The sequence below is a fragment of the Oryza glaberrima genome, chromosome 12 (genome assembly GCF_000147395.1).
Source record: "Oryza glaberrima chromosome 12, OglaRS2, whole genome shotgun sequence".
In the NCBI taxonomy this organism is placed as follows: Eukaryota; Viridiplantae; Streptophyta; class Magnoliopsida; order Poales; family Poaceae; genus Oryza; species Oryza glaberrima.
The window spans coordinates 276,553-299,389 of NC_068337.1; the positions used below are offsets into that span (position 1 = coordinate 276,553).

The 22,837-nt window shown below is 41.6% G+C and overlaps 2 protein-coding genes across 2 annotated transcripts; one reads left to right on the plus strand and one right to left on the minus strand.

Annotated features, from left to right (window-relative positions):
• Window positions 1-249: 249 nt before the first annotated feature.
• On the minus strand, window positions 250-4,003 carry LOC127756827 (fatty acid desaturase DES3-like). Its single transcript, XM_052282206.1, has 8 exons — window positions 3,434-4,003; window positions 3,232-3,321; window positions 2,782-2,848; window positions 1,819-1,911; window positions 1,489-1,674; window positions 1,281-1,358; window positions 955-1,092; window positions 250-836 (listed from the first exon to the last, which is right to left on the minus strand). The coding sequence occupies exons 1-8, from the start codon at window positions 3,736-3,738 to the stop codon at window positions 636-638; spliced, it is 1,158 nt and encodes a 385-aa protein (XP_052138166.1). The 5' UTR covers window positions 3,739-4,003; the 3' UTR covers window positions 250-635.
• A 13,191-nt stretch (window positions 4,004-17,194) lies between these two features.
• LOC127757875 (xylan O-acetyltransferase 3) lies at window positions 17,195-21,461 on the plus strand. Its single transcript, XM_052283464.1, has 4 exons — window positions 17,195-17,745; window positions 17,825-18,196; window positions 18,323-18,478; window positions 20,795-21,461. Exons 1-4 carry the CDS (start codon window positions 17,294-17,296, stop codon window positions 21,180-21,182), a joined length of 1,368 nt encoding a protein of 455 aa, XP_052139424.1. The 5' UTR covers window positions 17,195-17,293; the 3' UTR covers window positions 21,183-21,461.
• The last annotated feature ends 1,376 nt before the right edge of the window (window positions 21,462-22,837 follow it).

The window sequence follows — 22,837 nt, forward strand, 5'->3', positions numbered from 1 at the left end:
GTACTTGATGCGCCTACTTGCATTAGAAGCGAACTCGAATTGGATGCTAGTAGTAGCAGATTTGTGATTTGCTAGACTCCAATGCAGAAGATTCCAAACAATCTGATGGATGCATCCGTAGTCACTCACACTAATCAGTATCAACAAAAGATGAACTAGGCTGTGAAATCCCAATAGTAGTTCAGTTTTGATCATCATGATTATGCAAATAAACTCCATTGTGAGTGATTCAGTATGGAAAAATTAAGGTGCAGAGCTTAATTCGGATCATAATTGTCTGCTCAATGGCACATACAAACTCCAGACATTGAATTGCCTGGCAAACTCCAAAGGGTTACACGGTATAACTTGGACACTTTCAGAACTAATCAAAACTGAACGACCCGCTAGCTACAACAACAATTGGACAATGCTTGTTTAGTGATCTGAATATGGTGATCCAACAGATCAATGAATCCCTGTGTTCTGCAGGGCCGAATGCTTTTGAGCAGGTAAGTAGCCCTTGCTGCTTATTATTTCTCTTTCTTTCAGCAGTTCATGCTATGATGGATATGTTATCTATCAGGAAAACAATCCATTCTTCACTTACTAAGCTACTAGTACACGGTGACTCCAATAATTTTCAAGTTAATTTTTCACTTGTGCTTAGCATCTTCGGCCCAGTCAGTGCCGTTCAAGCTGTGATCTGTTTGGTAGTAAACAACATCCCCGACGTCGCTGACAAAGTGATCAACTCTCAAGCTCCTCAGCAGAACGCCAAACAGGTGAAGTGGCAGCGGACCTGACTTCTCTGGCTCCCTGTAGTATCTGCCCAGCACTGGCCTTGCTGCCTTTGTCTGTTTTTTTGTTCCCATCAAAACAAGGCAATTGTTTCAGTACTCAGTGAACTTGGTAACAGTGCACCGTACATACATACTATCTAGCAGAGGTGAATAATGCTGGCAGTGTACTTACTGCTTCTACGAGGTGATAATGAGGAATTTGGGGGAAAAGGTGGTGGATGACATGGGTGCCAATGTCATGGTGGATGTTGTTGATCCACCCGTAGTCCCGATCCACCGTTGTCAGGCCACCGCGGAGGTAGCTCCATTCCTGCAAATAGTGGTCATTGCCAGATGTTCAGCCCTATTTTCAGTGTTTGTAAGCAGAACTTAATGAAGTATAGAGTGAGGGGAAGTATAGAGTGCTCATAGGCTGCACCCAACTCAATAACCTACAGCAACTTTTCATGCTTTATTCTGGAAAAGCTATGATCCAATCAATACAGAAAAAAGATATACCTCTCCACGATACCAGGGAAGGTCATTGTGACCGTGGTGGTGCAGATAAGTCACCAAATCAAGCCACATCACGAATACCTGTTTTGAATGCAGACAACGCATATCAGATATCTAGCTTTTGGGTACAGTTTCAGTTAGATATCCCATAAATATGATGGAGTTTCTTAGAAGCAAAAGCAGAGGATTAATAGTGAATAGTGTATCTTACAAGATATGGGACACCGTATAGCATGAGCACCGGAACAGGGCCAAACACGCACGCCAAGGCGACGAGCAACAAAATCATGATGCACCAGCAGGTGGTGGAGACAATCACGTCACTCTTCTCCTTGGGGCTGAACAGATCGCTGCTCGGCAGAAAGTGAGATCCGGTCTTGCCCGGACTTCTGTACCACTGCAGCACATTCAAGCATTCGTATAGAAGATTCAGTTGTCTTTCTTTCTTTTGGGGATACAGATTCAGTTCGGTTTCAGTTGAGTCATTCATTCAGCACAATTGCGTGGAGTTGCCGGGTGAGGAGGACATTCAGAGACTTACGAGGTAGACAGGGAAGGCAAGCAATGGAAATGGTAATGTAAAGCGCAGTTTCTTGGTGCGCGTCTCCAGCTTCCGGTACAATTTCTCGGTGATCTGCTCAAACAAATTGCAAAAGCATATATAAAAATTTAAGCAGATCATAGAGTACGTATCTATATGTTGAGAGCCAGCTTATATACAGGTGACAAGCAAAAAACTCATTCAGCCTCTCGTTATTTTCTTATTCAGTCAATAAAGCTGAGCAGATGCTTATGCTACCCTGGCGGCCTTATTCAAATGAACCTACAACTTAATTAGCATATATATATATTTATATATATATACATATATATATATATATATGTTATGAATCAAATCACGTGATGTGTAATATGATATTCGATCTGACGCTGAGCTACGGATCAAAAAGTGATCCGATTCGCATCTGGGATCCCTGGTGAATAATTTAGCAGCAAAGGCACGTGAGCCAGATCTACTGTCTCAATCTTGTTGGTATTACTATTCACGGACCACAAAGGAAGGCTGATATTTTGCAACAAGCAGGGTGGATCGTTGTGGTCTGCTGCAGTGGTCATGTGCCCTTCTCTCCATCTGCATTATTATTAATGCAATTGCAGGTGAGCATGTCGCATAATACTTACTGTTCGTTTGGCTGTCCTGTCCTTTCCCGCCCTGCCAAACGCCCCAGTTGGACACGCTAGCGAAGAATGAGTATATTTGCGAAAGTCATATATACAGTTTTGGTACTATATATGATAGTAGTAGTACCGCGAATTAAGCAAATGTAATTGGTGTATCTTTTTCAAAAGGGTTGTAATTGTTGTACGGGCGATGGATTGAAACAAGCATAATTAAGGATAGTACTAGGAGTGGAATGAAGTTGAGAAGTGCAAGCAATTGTAGGATGGGCGAGAGATGAGAAGAAATTAGTAAGAGAGGAGGTGATCTGAAGGAGTGACAAACCGGGTGCCAGGACTCGTCCTTCTCGATATGACCGTGGTTCTGATGGTGTGTTCTGTGGCTGATTCTCCTGCATATGACATTAATAATATCAGTCAGATGCTCAGATCGGATGGGTCAACGAGATGAATTACCATAGCAGTGATGGTCCAAGATGCTATGGTAAACCAAGACTAGCATTGCCTAATTGCACATACAGTATCATGTGAAGAGATTCTGGATTTGACAGGACAGGCTAGTTCCACGTATATAGGATGGAGACCCGAATATGTGCTGCTTTTTCAACTTGCTTTGCCTGCATCTATGCTTTTGCCGTGTGCCGCGCGTGTGGTAAAGCAAAAACTTTTTAGTTTCTAACTAATTAATTGGTTTCAGAGCATTAATTTGGTAGGTGTGCAATAGAAGTAGGTAGGTGAAATAGAGAGAGAGAGAGAGTATAGGAGGAGTTGGTACCATCCATGGTAGGGGACGAGGATGAAGGAGTGCAGGAGGTGGCCGACGACGTTGTTGAGCATGGCGCTGTCGGAGAAGCTCCCGTGCCCACTGTGTTTGCATGCATTTTCAATTTGTTTTTCATGGAGATCTCGATGGATTGATGCATATATGCATATATGAGAAAAGAAATGGAAGCGATGAATGAATGAATAGAAATTACCAGTCGTGGCCGAGGACGAAGAGCGCCCAGAACATGGTGCCCTGCGCCGCCCAGTAGAGCGGCCAGGCCGCCCAGGCGACGGAGACGTCAATCCGAGTGGCGGCTGCGGCGAAGAGGGCGGCGACGAGGAGGAGGTCGCGAGCGACGTAGGAGAGGGAGCGGAGGGGGGTCTTGCGCCAGCAGTGGGCGGGGATGGCGGCGCGGACGTCGCCGATGCGGAAGGGCGGGGGCTTGGCGGCGTCGAAGAAGAGACGGGCGTCCTCGGAAGCCTTGCAGTCCGCCTCCTGGGTCGCCGACGCCGCCATTGCCGCCGCCGTGTCGTGGTGGATCTGATTCCGATTTGTGATTTGTGAAGCGCAGGCAGCGAGGCGAGGCGAGGCGAGGCGAGGCGGAAAGGGAGAAGAGACAAGAAAGAGAAATTTGAGGGGATGTGTTTCTTCTTTGGTTTGTGCCTGCGAACGCGAATGCGATGGATGGGCCGCAACGCAACCAAACCCAACCCAACCCAGGAAGGAAGGAAGGAAACCGAGCTCCTCCTCCTGTGTTGCCTTCTTCCCCCTTTGTGTTGCTTTGCTATCTATTTATAGGCCTTCTTTGCTCTGCTCCTTTCTTCCCATTTCATCACCACCCCACACGCTTAGCCTATGTATGCATGCTGCCTTACCTTTTAGGATTCTCTTGCATCCTCAATTAGGCCTTGTTTCGTTCCAATTTTTTTCCCCCAAAAATATCACATCAAATCTTTAGATATATACATGGAGCATTAAATATAGTTAAAATGAAAAACTAATTGCACAGCTTACATGGAAATCGCGATACGGATCTTTTGAGACTAATTAATCCATGTTTAGTCATATGTGCTACAGTACCCAACATGTGCTAATGGCGGATTAATTAGGCTTAATAAATTTGTCTCGCGGTTTCCAGGCGAGTTATAAAATTAGTTTTTTTCATTCGTGTCCAAAAACCCCTTCCGATATCTGGTCAAACGTTCAATGTGACACCTAAAAATTTGCTTTTTGCAAACTAAACAAGAAAATTTTTGGGCGTCACATCGGACGTTTGACCGGATGACGGAAGGAGTTTTCGGACACGAATGAAAAAACTAATTTCATAACTCGCCTGGAAACCGCGAGACGAATTTATTAAGCCTAGTTAATCCGCCATTAGCACATGTGGGGGTACTGTAGCACTTATGGCTAATCACGGACTAATTAGGCTCAAAAGATTTGTATCGTGATTTCCATGCAAAGTATGCAATTAGTTTTTTTTTAATTTATATTTTAATGCTCCATGCATGTGTCCAAAGATTTGATATGATGTTTTTGGACAAAAATTTTGATAACTAAACAAGGCCTAAACATGGCCAAAATCCATACTACTATTTCTTGCTAATCAATACCCATTTACCTATAAAACTCATAACATATATTCGTACATTACAGCTAACCAAACCCATACGTAGGGCTAACTAGGATGTAATGTAAAAAAAAGGAGCAGACTGAAATGGACATGGGGAGGACCGAACCGTTTGGTTGCTCGGTTTCTCTAGCGTTGTGCATGTACGGTGGGAGGAGGGGATCGCTGTAAGGTGACTCCCCTTTTACATTAGTAAATAAGTATATTTTCTCCCTTTTCACCACAGCTTTAAAATGATCACTCCATCTGCATCGTTGTTTTGTGGCCCTCACATGTCAACTGATGGTGACATGTGGAAAAAAAACTAATTTTGGACGAATAGTAACATTACACTAGTCACCTGATTTTTTTTTCCTTCAAGTTAAGTTGAGTTTAAGATTTAGTGGTAATGTAGTTCATGCTAATACCTACCTCTTATAGTTTTCTTTTATAAATTTAGAAAACTTTTAGGTCCAGTTTTTAACGGTTTTCACTTATTCAATTATTTTCACTGGATATTCACCCATGTTAAAATTGTATATTTGAACCCTTAATACTGTGGAATATTGGATGAAGGAGACGGTTTTAGAGGGATACCTTTATGGGCAAGTGGAAGCCAGGAAATGGGTGGTTGTGCGGTAGGGTGGCGAGGTGGCGATGATGCTGCTAGTGGTGGATGCATGATTTATTGGTTATGTATTCACTCAACAATTGTAGGTGTCATGTGCCTAGGGTTTGGTGGGCTTGGGTTAGGAGAACTAAGGTTGTGAGCCGAGAGTGTAGGAGGAGTGGATTTGTTCAAAAAATGAAAGATAAAAAATAGAGTAAATTTCACAAAACTACATACATTGACCAAATTATTACAAAACTAAATTTAAAATGATGTGTCATAAAACTACAGATTTAACATCAAATTTATCACAAAACTACAGATTTATGATTAAATATCGCAAAACTATAGATTTATTAACAGAGTTATCACAAAATTACAAGTTTAGATCCAAAATAATCTCAAACCTTAGGCGTTTAAAACTCAAATATAACAATAGTGCTAAGGATTTAAATCCCAAAATCTGTAGTTTTGTGATAACTATGCTACTAACTCTATAGTTTTGCAAAACTTAGTCATAAATTTGTAGTTTTGTGATAAATTTGATGTTAAATCTGTAGTTTTGTGATATAGCACCTTAAATTTGTAGTTTTGTGATAATTTGTTCAAAGTATTTGTAGTATTGTGAAATTTACTCTAAAAAATATAGTATTAAACCTCGTCAAGTATATACATATGTAATAATACAGGGAATGCCCATTGCTTCATCCCTAACGTTGCGGAGCAAGGGGGTGGTTGGCCGATGTTGGAGGCAGAGTTTGATCACTAGTTGGAGTAGTTAGGAGGCAAGAGTGGTGGTTACGGATCTGTCAACATGCATGAGCCTCCAGAGATGAGAAGGAGAGGCAGAGTAGGGGAACTCACCAGAGTTAACGAAGCGGGTAGTGGTGACCGTGGTGGAAGAGGAGAGAGGGAGGCGATATGATGAAGAGGAAACAGTTGGGTGTGCATTGGCCGATGCCAACGTGCCAATGCCGATAAGACAAAGGGCAGTGGTGCATAGATAACAGGTTGAGACGCATTGGGACATAGGGAGGCGGGGAGGAATGAACCACAAGAGCATGAGAGAACAAAGGTGGGTAATGTTTATAGGTGTTAACAAATTTGAATCAATCTCGACATTTAAAAACGACACAGGCAAATAGATAACCCCTTGAAGTGCTATAACGACAAATGTTTAAGTTTAAATTTGAAAAATAAATCCCAAAATCAACTCCAAATTTTAGATTGAAAGTTTAAATTTTAGATGATAAATATAAGCACAAACAAAAAGATAAGGCTGACAGTATTTCTCGACCGGACGGTGGTCATAATAAATTAACTTAAAAATGTCGGCAATGTATTGATAAATAGAACTCATGTGAAAACGTGTTAGATGGATGGCCACGTACACAATCGATCGATCGATCGACAGCTAGCTAGCTACAAGTATATATGTGAATGTCGTACGTACGTGTTAATCGGTGCCACACATAGCTAGGCTTTTATATAATTGAGTTAATTGGTCCTTCATGTATCTATCAATCGTCCAAAAAACGTACGATCGACGACTTCGCACTGCATGGACACGCACGTACGTGCATATATATATACGCACGATCGATTTGCACTAGTGCAGTACGATCATCTCATAAATTATTAAACAATTAAAATTAAATTGTTTGGCCCACGTTTGGACAATCAAACGTGTATATATATGTCTAATTTGGAGTTCCAATGGGTACGGTACGAACCAGTACACTTGACTTTATTGTCTTTGTATTTAATTATTATGATGATTACATTGACGATGTCTTTTTCTCCTCGGTCTAATAAGCTAGGTAGGTACGTTAATCATCATGTGTGTATAGCCTAACAATTAATTAATGTCATAAACAACAAAAACAAGTTATACAATGCTACTGCTTTCTAGAATTAGGCCGGCCTACACTTCTGGGCAACGTACATATATATACACCATCCGTTTAAAAAAAAAAGACAAACTCTAGCAATGAAACTGTGTGTCCAGATTTATTGTTAGGGTTAAATTCTTTTGACGGAGTAGTACATGTGTACTGTGTACAGCTAATAAGTCAACTTGATGCATATATACATAACTAACCGAGAATCACACTTGAGCCTGCCTACGTGATGGCTAAAACTTCACATATATACCTTTTGCGTGTGAGCGACGAGAAGAGAGGAAAATCACTGGATGCAACATATAGTACGTGCTGATTTTATGGTGTCCACTAACTTAACTGTGTATTTAAGTCTAATTTTTTTTCATGAAGAAGAAGCATCACCCAGACTAGCTATTTTGTCTTTGGATGATTGATCGACATAAATTGTCTCTGTCTTTTTTTTTTGTCATGAAGCCACATTAGTCCAACTATTTTATGTTTTAGATTATTGATCAAAGGTGCAAAGTTTACATATACAGCATGTAGAGTCAAACCATCTAATTTCAAAGAAAGAGCACATTGCGCCTCATATTTAGCAAATTTGTCAGACAACTTTTACCACATAACTGCCGCTAGAGTATTCACAACCAATTTTGCCAATGGAAAACTTTGCTCCTGGAAGAATTAGTGGAACCTGTATACTCTAAAACTTGTCTGAATGATTGAGCCAAGAAGAAGAGGAAGAATTTTTGTCATTTTTAAATTTTTATTTTTTAATATTTACAGAAATATTATACCATCCAAAATATTTACAGAAGTAGCCCCTGCCGCCCAACTGGAGAGCGGCAAGGTGTGCGCATTTTGCACTGAGGTCCCTTGCCGCCCTCTGCAAGGACTGCAAGGGGGCAAATGCAATTTTCGCCCTGCCAAAAATGCATTTTTCTAGTTTTTTTCATCCTGTCCGTCCCTCATGTCACCCTGCCACCCTGGTCTACTTCTGTAAATATTTTCACTGGTATAACATTTCTGTAAATATTAAAAATTAAAAATGAAAAAATGAAAAAAATCCGAAGAAGAATTAGTGGAAGGGCCATGACGTGTAGAAATATGTGGGAAACATAAGGCCCATTAGATCCAACAGTGAATACAAGTGTCAAGGAATAATAGCCCACGCACACAAAGAGCTAAGAATTTTCACTGTACACATGGATATGGACCACAATGTAGGCCCAAGTTGATGAGGCCTTCTCAATTCTCAACGAGAAAGGCCCCAGGGATATATATGGCTCCTCAAGGAAAAGGTTCACTTTGACTCCTTTAAGTATAGTTGTGGATTTGATACGTCATATTTCTCAACCACAGTACCCGCCATCACGATTTCTCCAACTATTAAAACCGTTTAAATGGTTGTGTTAACGGTGGTTTTTACTAACATGATGTTCATGTGACAGCCTAATCATCAAAGATATTAAAAAAAAAACTTGGGACCACATATAAGTGGCAAGAGAGAAAAATGGAAGAAAAAAAAAAGTGGCCTTCGTGTTCTTGGCAGCAGCAGTAGACGCCGCCGCCACCGGCGATGTAGGAGGAAGCCAGAGGAGGGGTTTGACAGGCGGTCAACCTAGCAGCGCAGAACGAGAGTGTGCGCACACAGCGATGACGAGTTGAGTTGCAGACCAAGCTACACTGCCATGATAGGGCCAACTGTGAGCTATCCAGTCGCCGAGCTTATGCTCATGTTGCTGCTTCGTCGTCGCCTCCTCTCCCTTCTCTTGTCCATCTACTGATTGGTACTTTCTCTGCTTTTCTTTTCGTTCTTCGCTTAGCTGATTCATTCGTTCGTCTCTACTACATGGCGCCCTTCCCTAAACCCTGATTGATTCCATTTTTGCAGCTTCAGAACTAGTTGGGTTTGCTCCATCTCTGTCCTCTTTGGGATCCAACCGGTACAATACATGATTGATTAATAATTGATAATGTATTCACTTTGCGTTGATTCAGAATGGCTGCCCAGTTTGATCAACCGATCCCTGGATGCAATTATGCTCTCAAGTTTTAATCTTTTTGGAGAATTTTTAAAAGGAGAAAAGGCCCCAACCAATACGTAGACTAAACATGAAGGTTATTTTCTAATTACATATAGTTTTGAACCAACCAAAGCGACGGCGATCTTGCTCTTGCGCCGTCATGCTCCAAGATTCACGTGCCTAGATTAGGAAATGGATTTAATTTCATCCCTCGAGGGAACATCGCCTCATTTTTTCCATGCCACTTAATAAAAGATTGAAAAACTTTAACAATATAGATTAATATGAAATATATCGCTTCACAAACAGACAATGCCAAATTTGACTTCTACAAGATGCAAAAAAAAAACAAAGTAAACTGAAAATTCGCAGTTATATTTGTTATTTGTAGAAGTTGAATTTGAATTTGCATGTTTACATCGATATGTTGCATATTAATCTATCCTATCAATTTCTTTCATTTTTTATGACTGTTTAGATAACATGCGGGAAACGAGTGGTATCCTTTCGAGGGATGAAAATACTTTCCCAAATTACAAAACCTCCCATAATGTGCCGCCTCCTGCCTCTGCCGCTTGCCCTTTTGTGCCGCCGACGAAGTGCAGTACCATCATTGCCACTGCGATGGCAATGGCGGATTCTAGAGCATGGACAACATCTTCATGTGACACAAGGTAAGAGACCTGCTCATCGTGATGCCTACTTCTCCATCCCACTGACCCACTCGATGGGAGCTCGATTGGGGAGAGAGAGGGGAGAAAGAGGGAGAAGTGGCCACTAACCTCTGGTCTTATTTTTATTTTGTTTTTATTATCATTGTAATGCCATGTATACGTCACAAGACCAGATCATGCAACACGTAGGTAACATATAAGTGTGAAAAACATTGTCTATATTGTCGAGGGAGTCGTTTAGAGCGGTTTTGATAATTGGAGGAATCGTTATACCCAATATTATGGTTGAAGAATACAAATTAAATCTAACCTATATAATTAAATTGGTTTTTTTCCCGCTCCTGAATGCATAATGGTCAGCATATGTCTCCATCCAAAACTATTTCTCTCATTCTCTCCGACTTGAATATCTATCTATCTATTGTTTGTCTGTTTTGTTTTGGCTTATCAGATTTAAGGAATGATTTGCATCTTTACCTTGTTGAAAAATTATTGGCTAATCAATCATATGCACTCACTACTAGAAAAACATTTTTTAGCGACATTTGCCTTTTATTTTTCTAGGCAGGTATAACCCTCGAAGCCAAATGTCCGCCTACAAAAATGTAAACCGGGGTAAATTTTTTTCATCCGCCTGCAAAAATCAATTTTTTCAGACGAACCACTTAAGAGGTCCGCCTGTGAAAATACCTTTATTTTTGCAAGTGGACCTCTTAAGTAGACCGCCTGAAAAAATTGATTTTCGCAGGTGGAACCTTATGTGGTCCGCTTGCAAAAATCATGCCTCCACCAAAAAAAAATATCTAAGTCACCGAGTCGTCCTTATCTTCAACTCAAAGTCAACCTTATCTTCGACTCAACCTCTCCCCACCACTCATTTCCCCTCTCCACACACACACTCTCTATCTCTCACATGCGCGCAGGGCAACGACGGTGTTGGCAGTGACTCCGACGAGTGGCGGTGTTGGCGGCGGCTCCGAGGAGGAATGGTGTGGGCGGCGGCTCCACCGGCTCGCCTCCTTGCCGCTTCCCCTCCTCGCCCCCTCCGTCGCCGGGCATGACGAGCGACGACAAACAGCTCGCCGGCTACCCTCCTCGTCACCTCCTCCACCGGCCACAACACGCGACTACGACGGCTCACCTCCTCGCCACCTTCGCCGCCGGCTTCCCTCCTCGCCGCCTCTGCCACCGGCCGCAACGCGCGATGCCGCCGGCTCGCCTTCTCGCCGCCCCTGCCACCGGCCACGACGCACGACGACGACGGCTCGCATCCTCACCCCTTCCGCCGCCGGCTCCCCTCCTCGCCGACGTGACGACAATGACGAACGCGCCGACGCGACAATGACCGAGTCGAGGCGACGACGACGGCGCCGAGTCTACGACTGCCGCGACAACGATGATGACGACGTATGTGGAGGCTGCGAACGGAGGAGGAGAGGCGGCTGCTTGGCTCCTCCCTCTCCTATGTGGGGTGGCGGACAGAGGAGAGCCGTCAGCCGGAGGGGGAGGCCGGCGAAGGCGCCCGTGGATAGGGGTGGTGGATTTTTTTCATTTGCTGAGATGATTTTCGCAGGCGAGCGATAGTATACCGGCAGTCCTTCCCCCGCCTGCAAAAACTGTTTTGGGCCATCTGGAAAAACGATTTTTCTAGTAGTGACAATGAATAATCCAATCAATTGCCTAAAAAATCCAATCAGCAAGTAATTAGGCTTGCAAGTAAAAAGTACATGAATCGGGGTTGCATCCTGAAAGAAAAAGGAATCGATGATTTAGTTGTCCGCTCCAGCCGGTAGGAGTAGTGTAGTACGAAGAAAAGATGAAATAATAAAGCAGAAGCTGCATTCTGCGAGAAAACGGGACAGCGAGATGTCATCCACAAAAAAGCTTTGCTAACTGCCATCTTCTCTTAATTAGCAGAGTGGAATAATGTTGATTAGTTTAAGCTTGAGCCTCAGATGGACATCGACATCTCATATTCTCATGCTTTAATATGTGGTAATGGCATTGGTGGTAGTCATGAAGCTAGAACACTCTTGCATTGTGTGGTTTTTTTTATGAATATATAATAAAATACGTACATTGAAAACTATGTCAAAGTCTTAGACCACGAGTAAAAAAGAATCCAGGGAGCAGGAGGTTCAGATGGTTTGATTTGCCAAATATATGTAGTAGTACTTCGTTGACAATAATACTCGATCGTATAAAGGGTTAAAAGGCTATTTTGGAGAACTGAGACTTACTATATACTCCCTCCGTTTCACAATATAAGTCATTCTAGCATTTCCCACATTCATATTGATGCTAATGAATCTAGATATATATATATATCTAGATTCATTAACATCAATATAAATATAAAAAATGCTAGAATGACTTACATTGTGAAACGGAGGAAGTATATACAGCTAGCACTGTATCATGGGCTCATGGCAATAAAAGAGCTCGATCACATCGACCAAGATACAAAATACACGAAAATCTCATACACTGGAATGGTTATCTGGATAACAAACTTGCATGAGTTCGATCGATCTGGCCAGGGTCCAATGATCCCATCGCATTCGCTAGCTAGCTAGCTAAGCCCATGTTTATATGAAATCCATTTTAAGAAGAAGGCAGCAACTACCAGCTGAAACGGTAGTTAGAGCAACCGCAATGTATACTACCAAAGTAGATAATAACGTGGGCCCAGAGTTCAGGTGGTAACAGTTATTACAAAGTTCACAATGTGCTATGCCTATTCTGCAAATTAAGGTGGGGTCCACCTTAAAAAGAATCATTGTAAAACTATCTCCTATAGCCATACTCGTACAAAAAGATTCCCATATCTACAGAAAATATTGTTCTTTATTCTCTTGTTACCGGCAGTAGCACAATGGCCCGGTAGTAGTTATTGTCTCTACCCACAATGCTTCTTACCTGGTTATAAGCCTATATTAATTACTTGTTACCTGCTTTTGTTCAATATTGTGGCTGCCCTTAATCACCAAACATGCGTATCTACATCATGCATGATGCTACTATGTTAGCGAAGAAATAATATTATTATTATTGGTAGGAAGTAGTACGAAGGAAGAAATGGAAGCTAGGGAGGGCTCCACAGAGACACAGGTGGTGGATGTGGTTGCAAACAGAAACAGAAAGTGTCGCGCACTGCCATGGTTGATGGAACTCTTGATAACTTCATTCTTTAACCATATAGTATAAGCTACTCCTCCTCCAAAATATAAGCATTTTTAGCTATGAATCTAGATAACTGTGTGTTCAGATTCACAGCTAAAACTTGTTATATTTTGGAACGGAGGTAGTAATATATCTTCTTTTCAATTTGCACTGGAATGTTATATAAATGGTCCCTTCATAACTTCACATGAAAACTATCGTGGGCTCGTCGTCTCTATGTATCTGTTATGGAGACCCACATCGTTTAGAGCTTTTTATTTGAAAAATGCAGAATTTTGTTTTTTACCGAATTCAGTTCGATTACTTAAAGAATGCTTCAAAAATCCTATTTTAAAAAGGCTCTATGAGTCTAAAATCTATTTATTTGTACGTGACTCTACCATACCTACTATACTGAGATAGTCCACAAAACTAGTAATCCAACTGTTCTCGAGGAAGACAATAGCGGGGAACTAGTTTTCAATCGGTGCCAACGGTGGCTGCGGCGTTACCTCTCCACATAATCCCACTCCTGACGGGGCAAGAAACGATCGGGTTGGCACAACAAGGCTGGAGAGCGACGACGAGTAGGCGAGGCGAGAGGATGAGGAAGGCATCAGCGGACCGACAACATCTCCTCCCTTTGGATCTGAATCTGGATTGGTGGCATCTCCTCTCTTTAGATCTAGATCGGCGGCTGTTGACGAAAAAAATCGAACACACTGGCCTAGGAAATCTGCTTAGCTCCTGTGCAGGTCCAAAGGTTGTTGAGATGCGGGCGTGCCAGTCAGTTTGATCCTGCAACTGACAAGATATGCAAATAGTAGATCAAACAGCCTATTGGCTAACAAGCCGATGGAGTAGTTCCAGCCGATAGCGATAATAGCCGATGCCGATACCAGCCGATAGCGATAGCGTTTAAGCAATCGGCTATATGTCCAATGTAGATAAATATAAAGGCAATCGGCTGATGATGATGTAATAAAATAACAATATAATCCAGTATAAACCAATCGGCAAATAATGATATGATAAATAAGCATCGATCCGAAAGTTAAAGCACACATCGGCTGGAGGTCCGATGTCATGAAATCCACAAGATTAGATTAAACAGTGAAACCTTTGTTGTCATCGGCTAAATTCAACTTATATGTATATGCAATCCTTATGAGCCGATGCAACGTCCAGATAATTCACTGGCTGAAACCCCGATGAAACCCTTATTGGCAGTCAAAAAGCAGGCTAGAGATTATGGTTCTAAGCACGACTTAGTAGATCAAACTTAACTGATGCAGCACTAAGTATGAAAAGAAACACAATATCTAGACAATCAAGCCGATGACTGATTTTCAGGGTGGTAGATGCCTAAGCTAATCTAATCTAGCAACGCGATTTAGCCGATACCGGCAGAAACCCTAAAGCGAGAAGCAGCCGATAGAGCTAAATTGATATGCTAAGACTAGATTAACAGAGACATATGATAAATAGGTAGGCAAATATATCATCCAAACCAGAGCAATCCAAGAGGTCGAATGTATTGATGCAGCCTTGAACGACGCCGACGTAGACGATACAATTGCCTAGGCCGACGAAACATTGGACTTACCCCTTCACCGGAGATCGAACATCGATGCAGCCCTGCGTCAGGTAGGGATGAAAACGGAGCGGATACGGACGGATAATGCTCATACCATATTCGTTTTCATTTTTTTGCCGGATACGGAAACGAATACGGATAGCTCGAATACGGAAACAAATACGGACTATCTCGAATACGAATAAGAATCGAATATGATTGGACACAAATACGGAAACAAATTTTTCTTGGAACACGAAAACCAATTCAACTTCTAATAGAAACAAATATCAACATATATAATTAGCTCATTTTATATAAAATGTAGTATAATTTATAAATATTTTTAAAATTTTAAATAATATTAATAATGTGGACTAGTGTTAAGAGATGAACTACTATTAAAATCTAAAAGGGTATATTGAAGGTCATAGAGTTATAAAGAAATGGGGTATGTCTTGTGGCTTCTACGGATATCCGAATAGCACTGTTCACCGGATATCCGAATTATTATCCGTATCCGACGGAAACCCTGATACCATATTTGTATTCGTATCCGAGAGAAAATACCGTATTCGTATCCGTATCCGAACTATCCGAGAATTATCCGATCCGAAAGGTATCCGTATTCGTTTTTATCCGGAGCGGACGGAAACTATCCGCTCCGTTTTCATCCCTAGCGTCAGGTGCCAAGTCCCGCCGGACGATAAAATAAAGTAGAAAAGGTAAAAGGTGGCGATGCGCCGAATTGTATTAATCGTGAAGATAGATTACATAGACCCCGGGTGTACATATTTATACCCATGGGTTGATACAAGTCCTTGTCCGATAAGAAAAAAACTTTCCTAAAGATAAAAGGCAAGATAAAGTCTTTATAGGACACTAAACACACTTTCCTAAAGATAAAAGGAAACTAACGAACTATTCCTAATTAATAGATAACTTGCCATGCCGCATTCTCTTTGAACTCGGTCTCTTCTGGATAAGCTTTCTTTAGTAGATCAATTTCCTTAACCGAATATAGCAAGAATCCGACAGCTGACGACTTGACAATTCTCATCGGGACATCGGCTAATCTCAGGACTTCAAAGCCGATGTTGACTCTAAGCCGATAACTATTCCGGGCTTACCAAATTTCACTGTTAACAGCGGCATGCACGATTTGGATCTGGAGCAGTGGCGAGGTGGCTCGAGCACCGACATAGTGACACATGTGAGAGTCACACATCTTCTTGGAGGTGATGTTCTGACACCCTCTCGGCCTCTTCCTCATTAGTGCCTGGCAGTGAACTCTTCGGATGAAATTCTTTGTTCTGGATGCCAGGAATTGCACCAATGGCATTCTAGATGTTGCAACCTTCTCAAGGATATTGCATTGGAAGTATCCTATTGGTGTCGCGTCTCGTGCCGGCATCCCCGTAGGTTGGGTTTGGTGGCTATGGCGATGGCATGATCTATATGAATGACTGACTTATAACTTAGTTGCTCTCAGTATTTTCCGTGTTGGTTCAACGTTAGTTATCGACTGTGATGATAGCGAAATATGACTGATAAGGAAACAAATACCAAATACAGAACAAATGACTGTGCCGGTTGCCATTTTCTGTTGAACTCTATAATAGAGTCAGGGAGACCTTTTGGAAAACTACAGAATGAACAACCACATTATCTCTATAATTGTCATCTTGTGGTCCAATCAATCCATGTATTTTCTTCAATATTTTACAATCTTCAGTGTTTGCACTTGAATTCATCTCATAGTTATATTTTTTTCCTTATACATTCCCTTTTTAATCATTGTTTCAAATAGTTGTTCTTTACCACCTCTTCCTAACTTTCACTTGCTCGTTTTTCATGTCCACACTTCCCAACTCATTAAATAGTTTGTTTTTTTGAAAGAAAATACATATGAAAGTTTTTTTAATAAATATATTGATTTATTTTTAAGTTTATTTTAACTAATAATTAATTAATTATACAGTAATCCCTCCATCCCATTTTGATCACTCTCTAAAATTACTGAGGTATTCTCAAATTGATCGTCATCTAACTGGTGTCTATCCATTTACATGTGTAAGAGTAAATGTGTTGTGTTTCTATCCGTTTATGTGTGTAGGAGTAAATGCTATAGTTACATATCCGTTTGTTTATCTGTGCATGAGTAAATTGTATTATTGCATCCTCACGTGCATGTCTAACATAATATTTTGATCGATAGGGTTTAATTTAAGAAAGAATGATGTTTTTTTTTCTTGATCACGATAACACATGTGAATATGATGACGATCAAATTGAGATGGAGAGGTGTGTAAAACATAGTTGAAGATGTGGAAATGGGTGGTTGTCTCTCCCTCTCCTCCTTTCTTCTCCAAGTCAACAGTTCCTACGCTACAAAACCCGATCGGACGCGGACACTGACAGACAGCCGACGCCGACGGACACCAAACTTCCCTTCAAATCAGGGGTTATAGGAGCACACCACGCGGGTGAGCCTCAGGAAAGGAAGGGGGCGAGTCCGGCCGCCGTCGCCATGTCCAAGCCACAGCAGCAGTCGCCCCCTTCCACCACCACCACCTCACCTCCTCCACCACCGCCCTCCACTCCGCCCCCCGCCTCCTCCTCCCGCTCCCTCCTCTCCGCGCTGCGCCGCTCCCCGGTCACCACCCTCGTCGCCGCCTTCTTCCTCCTCGCCCTCTTCATGTACGGCGAGGACGTCCGCACCCTCGCCGAGCTCTCCATCGACGACTACCTCTACCCCGACGCCGATTTCTACAACGTCTCGGGCCTACCCCCGCTAATCCTCCCCCCGCCCACCTGCGACCTCTCCCGCGGCCGATGGGTCTTCGACAACACCTCCCTCCCGGCCTACAGGGAGAAGGAATGCACCTTCCTCACCAAGCAGGTCTCCTGCCTCGCCAATGGCCGCCCCGACCACCTATGGCAGTACTGGCGCTGGCAACCCAACAACTGCTCGCTCCCCACGTACTTCCCGTTCCTTCTAGTTCTAGATCTGCCATTTCATCTCTTCCAGATGGATCGATTTGACTTGATTCAATTACAGGTTCGACGCGCGGCGGTTCATGGAGAAGATGCGGGGGAAGCGGATGATGTTCGTGGGGGACTCGCTGAATCGGAACCAGTGGGAGTCGCTGGTGTGCCTGGTGCAGCCCATCCTATCCAAGGGCAGGAAGAAGATCGTCAAGCGCGGTTCCTTCAACATCTTCTACGCCAAGGAGTACCGCGCCACCCTCGAGTTCTACTGGGCCCCCTTCCTCGTCGAGTCCAACTCCGACAACCCCAATTTCCACCACATCGACCAGCGCATCATCAGCCCTGAGCGGATCGAGAGCCATGCCAACAACTGGAAGGACGTTGATTACCTCATCTTCAACACCTACATCTGGTGGATGAACAACGAAGACATCAAAGTCAGGTCTGTACCCACCAACTTCTCAGATATATTCATGCATTGATGTTACTACTTATTTTAACCAATTTTTAGTTTAGCTGGGATTTCTAGTGTGTTTAAAATTTCTTTCATTCTTTTTTATTTTTGCAGGAGGCCAAATTCAACTTCTTGGTCAGAGCACGACGAGATGCCAAGGATCGAGACCTATGGCCGTGTGTTCAAGACTTGGTCGACATGGCTGGAACAAAATGTTGATCCTGCCAGGACTTCGGTGTTCTTCATGACGATTTCTCCTCTTCACAACAGGTGATCATAACGCTTGCATTTCTGATTTCTCTATCTCTTACCTCCTCTCTAGTTCAAGCAATGGCGGTTCGTTACGAACATCAATTAGTTCCTCCAGGGCAGGGCCTAGGAAAACTTAATTTGGTAACCTTGAAATCTTTAATGTTGTGGACCACTGTCGGTTTGCAATAGGACACCCTACCTATCCCTGATAAAGTGGTTTGTTACTCCTAATTACGTTCTGTACAAGCAAGCTTCCTCTTGTTCCAGTCTGCAGAGCACAGCCACTATGTCATTGTCCACCAGAAAATGAGGTCAGTTGGACCCGTTTGTTAGGTTTGCACGTGATAAACTAGGAACAAATTCGCCTAACTTTCTGGGGTTTTAGAGTCTTTCAAATTCCATAGTTCACTAGTAGGTCTTGGAATAATTCCATACTAGTTCACTAGTAGGTCTTGGAATAATCACTCCTGTATCCGTATATGCATCAGAATGACAGAAAGTATGGTGCTATGCACAAACTAGTTACTTCGGAACATACCAATGTCTGAAATCAGAAGGCGTGGTGCTATGAACTTACTGGATTAACACACCTCATTCCTCCCCTTTTATATATATTATTTCCAAATCTTTAAGAACAAGTAAACCAATTTTAAGTACTTTAGTTTGGAACCACTAGTATTATTTATTGTTTTGTGTGATTCTCAAAGGCTCTTTTTTCTTTTCTGGATTGTTACTTGTGAAGCACAAGGTGCCACACCATTCCATCACACTATGCACGCCCCCATGTGAAACAACCTTCCTTTTGTTGTTGTACCAGATGTTCTTTTTCTCTTTCTATATACAAGCTAGGTCCACCAAGAAATGTGTTGGGTTCTTATTGTATATAGACACATACATATATAGACTGGGAGTGCACTCTTCCTTGGTGATTCTTTTAGGGAGTTTTCATGGTTTCTTCAAACAAAAATGCTTCTGTGCTTGTGGGTGTGGCCGTGTGGGCAAGCAATTTAAATTTCAAATGGAACATTTGGGATAAGCACAGTATAGCCTACGAGATTTTTTCCCCCAAATTGCATACCTTAGTGAATCTGGCCCATTTTGACAAGACAATTTTCAGCAAACATGAAGTGATGTAATGTTCGAAATGTTGTACCTCAATGAAACTGTTCACCAATCTCAGAGAAACTGCAATGATGTGGATAACTACCATACCCACATATACAAATCTCACTATTAAAAAATATCGATATTGGCTTTGCCTGAAAGAAGAGTTTCTACTGTTAAGAATAATGATCTGCAAAATTAAATGCAATGTAAAAATAGGCTTAATATGCTTCTGAAATAAGTCTTTGTTTGATAGTACATGTATTGGGTAGCCATTTTTGGAAAGTTGAATTTGTAATCTTTCGAGTTAGGTTGGTAGGTTGTAGATGGCAAAAAAATTGGGGAGTGTTACTTCCAACAAAACCCTGATGCTTTTACTAGGAGAATTTACATAGAAAGATTAGTCTATGTTGATGTTACCTGGACCAGCCAGAAAAAAGAAGCTGTGGTAGAAGATTCTATATAAAACAGTAACATGAAACTCTCATATATGCTCTTTGATGTCAAAATATGATGTTTGTAGTAGTAAGATCAGTATAGGTGGCCGTTGGTTCAACACTGATGCTGCCATCACCTTTTGCCAATTTAATACAGACGAGCCCTGCAGTGAGCTTCATAGTCACACTCTGTCCAGATCCATTGCTAAAGACATTTTTAAACCATCTTACTGTCGAAGTTAGTGCTACTGGAAGTCTGGAAGACTGGAACTGTGGAATATACTAAAATATAGGCATCATGTGAGGTGGTTGTGAGCCTTGTGCGTCATGACCTGTGCAAAACAAAGTACTATGTGTACTACTAGTATACTTTGTGAAGTTAGTGTCGGTGTCAAATAATAATAATATTTCATCTCCATCTGACATCTTGACCCCAATCCTTTCAACCATGAGACAAAGCATACATCATTTGGTGCTTTAGGCTTTGATTTTATTCCACATCATTTGTACAGATATTGATTTGCAAATGATTTGAGCACAGTTGCTTATAAATCAAGTCGCTTTCTTGACATGTTGGGACATTTACATTCTGATGCACTCATGTACCGGTTGAAATTAAGGATAGAATTTAAATCAATCGTGTGTTTGTGTCAGCAAAAGACCTGCTACTGTTTGTTGTTGTATTGAACTAATGATATCTGCTCTTGAATTAACATTATGGTACATGCATTTCTAATTTATTTACATCGCTGAAGCATTTTTTTCCCCTCTTGTGATGCTATCTTAAAAACAGCCCAGCACAATGGGGGAACCCGAACGGGATCAAATGCGTAAAGGAGACACTTCCAGTCCTCAACTACACCAAGCCACTGGATCTCAACCATGACATGCGGATGTACGACCTGGTAGCAAAAGTTGCTAAAAACATGAAGAATGTTCCAGTGTCGTTGATCGACATCACAAGGATGTCAGATTACAGGAAGGATGCCCACACATCATTGTATTCCATCCGTCAGGGTAAACTGTTGACACCGGAGCAGAAGGCTGACCCACAGAAGTACGCTGACTGCATCCATTGGTGCCTTCCTGGGGTACCAGACGTCTGGAACCAGATACTCTACACCAGGATCCTCTCCAAATCCTCCCCTCCATCCACACATCCCTCTCTCCCTCCACAATGACAAGCAGGGAGCATGATTTTTTTTGCCCCATCGTATACTATATAGGAAATGTATCATTACTATTCAATTTTTTTGGTAGTTTGGTGAAGAAAATCAAGCTAGAGAGAGAAAGGATGGAGTGGGCTGTTTACTGATGGCATGTAAAATCGTTCAATTGAATTGTAAATTAGTTTTGAGCTAACCAATTGAGCAAACAGCACTGTTGTAGACACTCGATACTCTGGACTGTGAAATCAGCTGGCAATACATATATACAGGGGGGCACAGTGATTAATCTGAGATCAATTTGTTAGTATTATGTGTTGATGGCGTGATGCTTTTGTCTGAGAAGAGCAGTCGGTGTGAGATTGGCCCAGATGGCCTTCCTTTTGTGTTTGGGCCGTATATGTGCATACGCCACCTTAACTTCCATTTATTCACTCATCGAAATAATTAATTTCACGTCGATCCTACTCCTGAGAAAAATATAGCTCCTTGAGAAATCTTTTATGTATTCTGAAGTTCATGATAAATCTTGTCTCAGAAATTACCCATTTCAGTTAACCGAAGAAATCACCTACAACGAGACGATAAATCTTTGTCTTGGAATCAGCTAACTCCTAACTTATCAGTTGCCATTAGCGACCTTAGCAAGGTAATGTATTTTTAACCCGGAGAGTTTAACTAACTCACAAGAAAAAAAAAACAGTCAACCTCAAAACAAGTCTCTGTATAATCCAAACTATTTCTCCTAATGCCTTTTCGTTGCTCTATATGCAACAACTCGCAGCAGCCTGCCTGCATCTCTTTCCAGATCATACCTACGTTCACATGAGCTTAACAGCTCAGCTTCACCTTATGCGGCTGAGATTTGCTCTAATAAGTGTTATCAGATCTAAGTGAAGTAGCTGTAGTAGTGCTAGACCAAGAAGATGAGGCCAACTCCCATGTTGTACGAATACTTACCGCTAGCATGTATCTTTGCAATGGAGCACCCTTAAATGTTGGTATTTGCAAATTGCCCTCTAATGGTAGTTGGCTAGTTGAAGAGCATAGAAGCGTCGTGCTCTTTTTTTAAGGCATATAATCACTTACAAGCCGAAAAGTCTAAGCCTAAATACATAAGCGTTTTTTTCGTTTGGCTTTTTAAAAACCATAAGTCACTTTACACTAACACTATTAAGTCAAAAGCTATGTTCGGAAAGTTTTTTTTGGCTTATATAAGATAGAGATATAACTCTACCACTAAACTAAGGATTTCAAATCTATTTGCTTATAAATTATATAAACTAAAAAAACTGACTTAAAAGTCTAAACCTAAACAATGAGACCCTTATACATATGCTTATAAGCCAAAATTTAGTTTATTTTACATCATTTGCTTTTAATCGTTAAATTTATGCATATAAAAGTTTTACTCTCTTATTTTTTGCTTGCTAATAAGCCATACGGATAAGAAAGCATAGGTGAAACTATGAGCCGCTAGGTGTTATTAGGCACAAATCATTTTAAAACAGCCTTTTTTCTCTGTTCTTTTATTCTTAACGGATTTATAGATAAATATGCATGATTTTCGAACCCTTAGACAATGTGACTTTGAAAAAAACTTTCTATATATGAATTTTTAGAAAACCATTTAAACACTATTTTTAACTTTATAATAGTTAATTTGTTTG

Bases quoted from the DNA above. Each gene is read 5' to 3' on its own strand.
- LOC127756827 (XM_052282206.1), bottom strand. From the start codon at position 3,738: ATGGCGGCGTCGGCGACCCAGGAGGCGGACTGCAAGGCTTCCGAGGAC. The intron at 1,359-1,488 runs GTAAGATACACT...CATTCAAAACAG, and splicing joins TATACGGTGTCCCATATCTT to GTATTCGTGATGTGGCTTGA. The intron at 837-954 runs GTAAGTACACTG...ACAAAAAAACAG, and splicing joins ATTATCACCTCGTAGAAGCA to ACAAAGGCAGCAAGGCCAGT.
- LOC127757875 (XM_052283464.1), top strand. From the start codon at position 17,294: ATGTCCAAGCCACAGCAGCAGTCGCCCCCTTCCACCACCACCACCTCA. The intron at 17,746-17,824 runs GTACTTCCCGTT...ATTCAATTACAG, and splicing joins AACAACTGCTCGCTCCCCAC to GTTCGACGCGCGGCGGTTCA. The intron at 18,479-20,794 runs GTGATCATAACG...TCTTAAAAACAG, and splicing joins ATTTCTCCTCTTCACAACAG to CCCAGCACAATGGGGGAACC.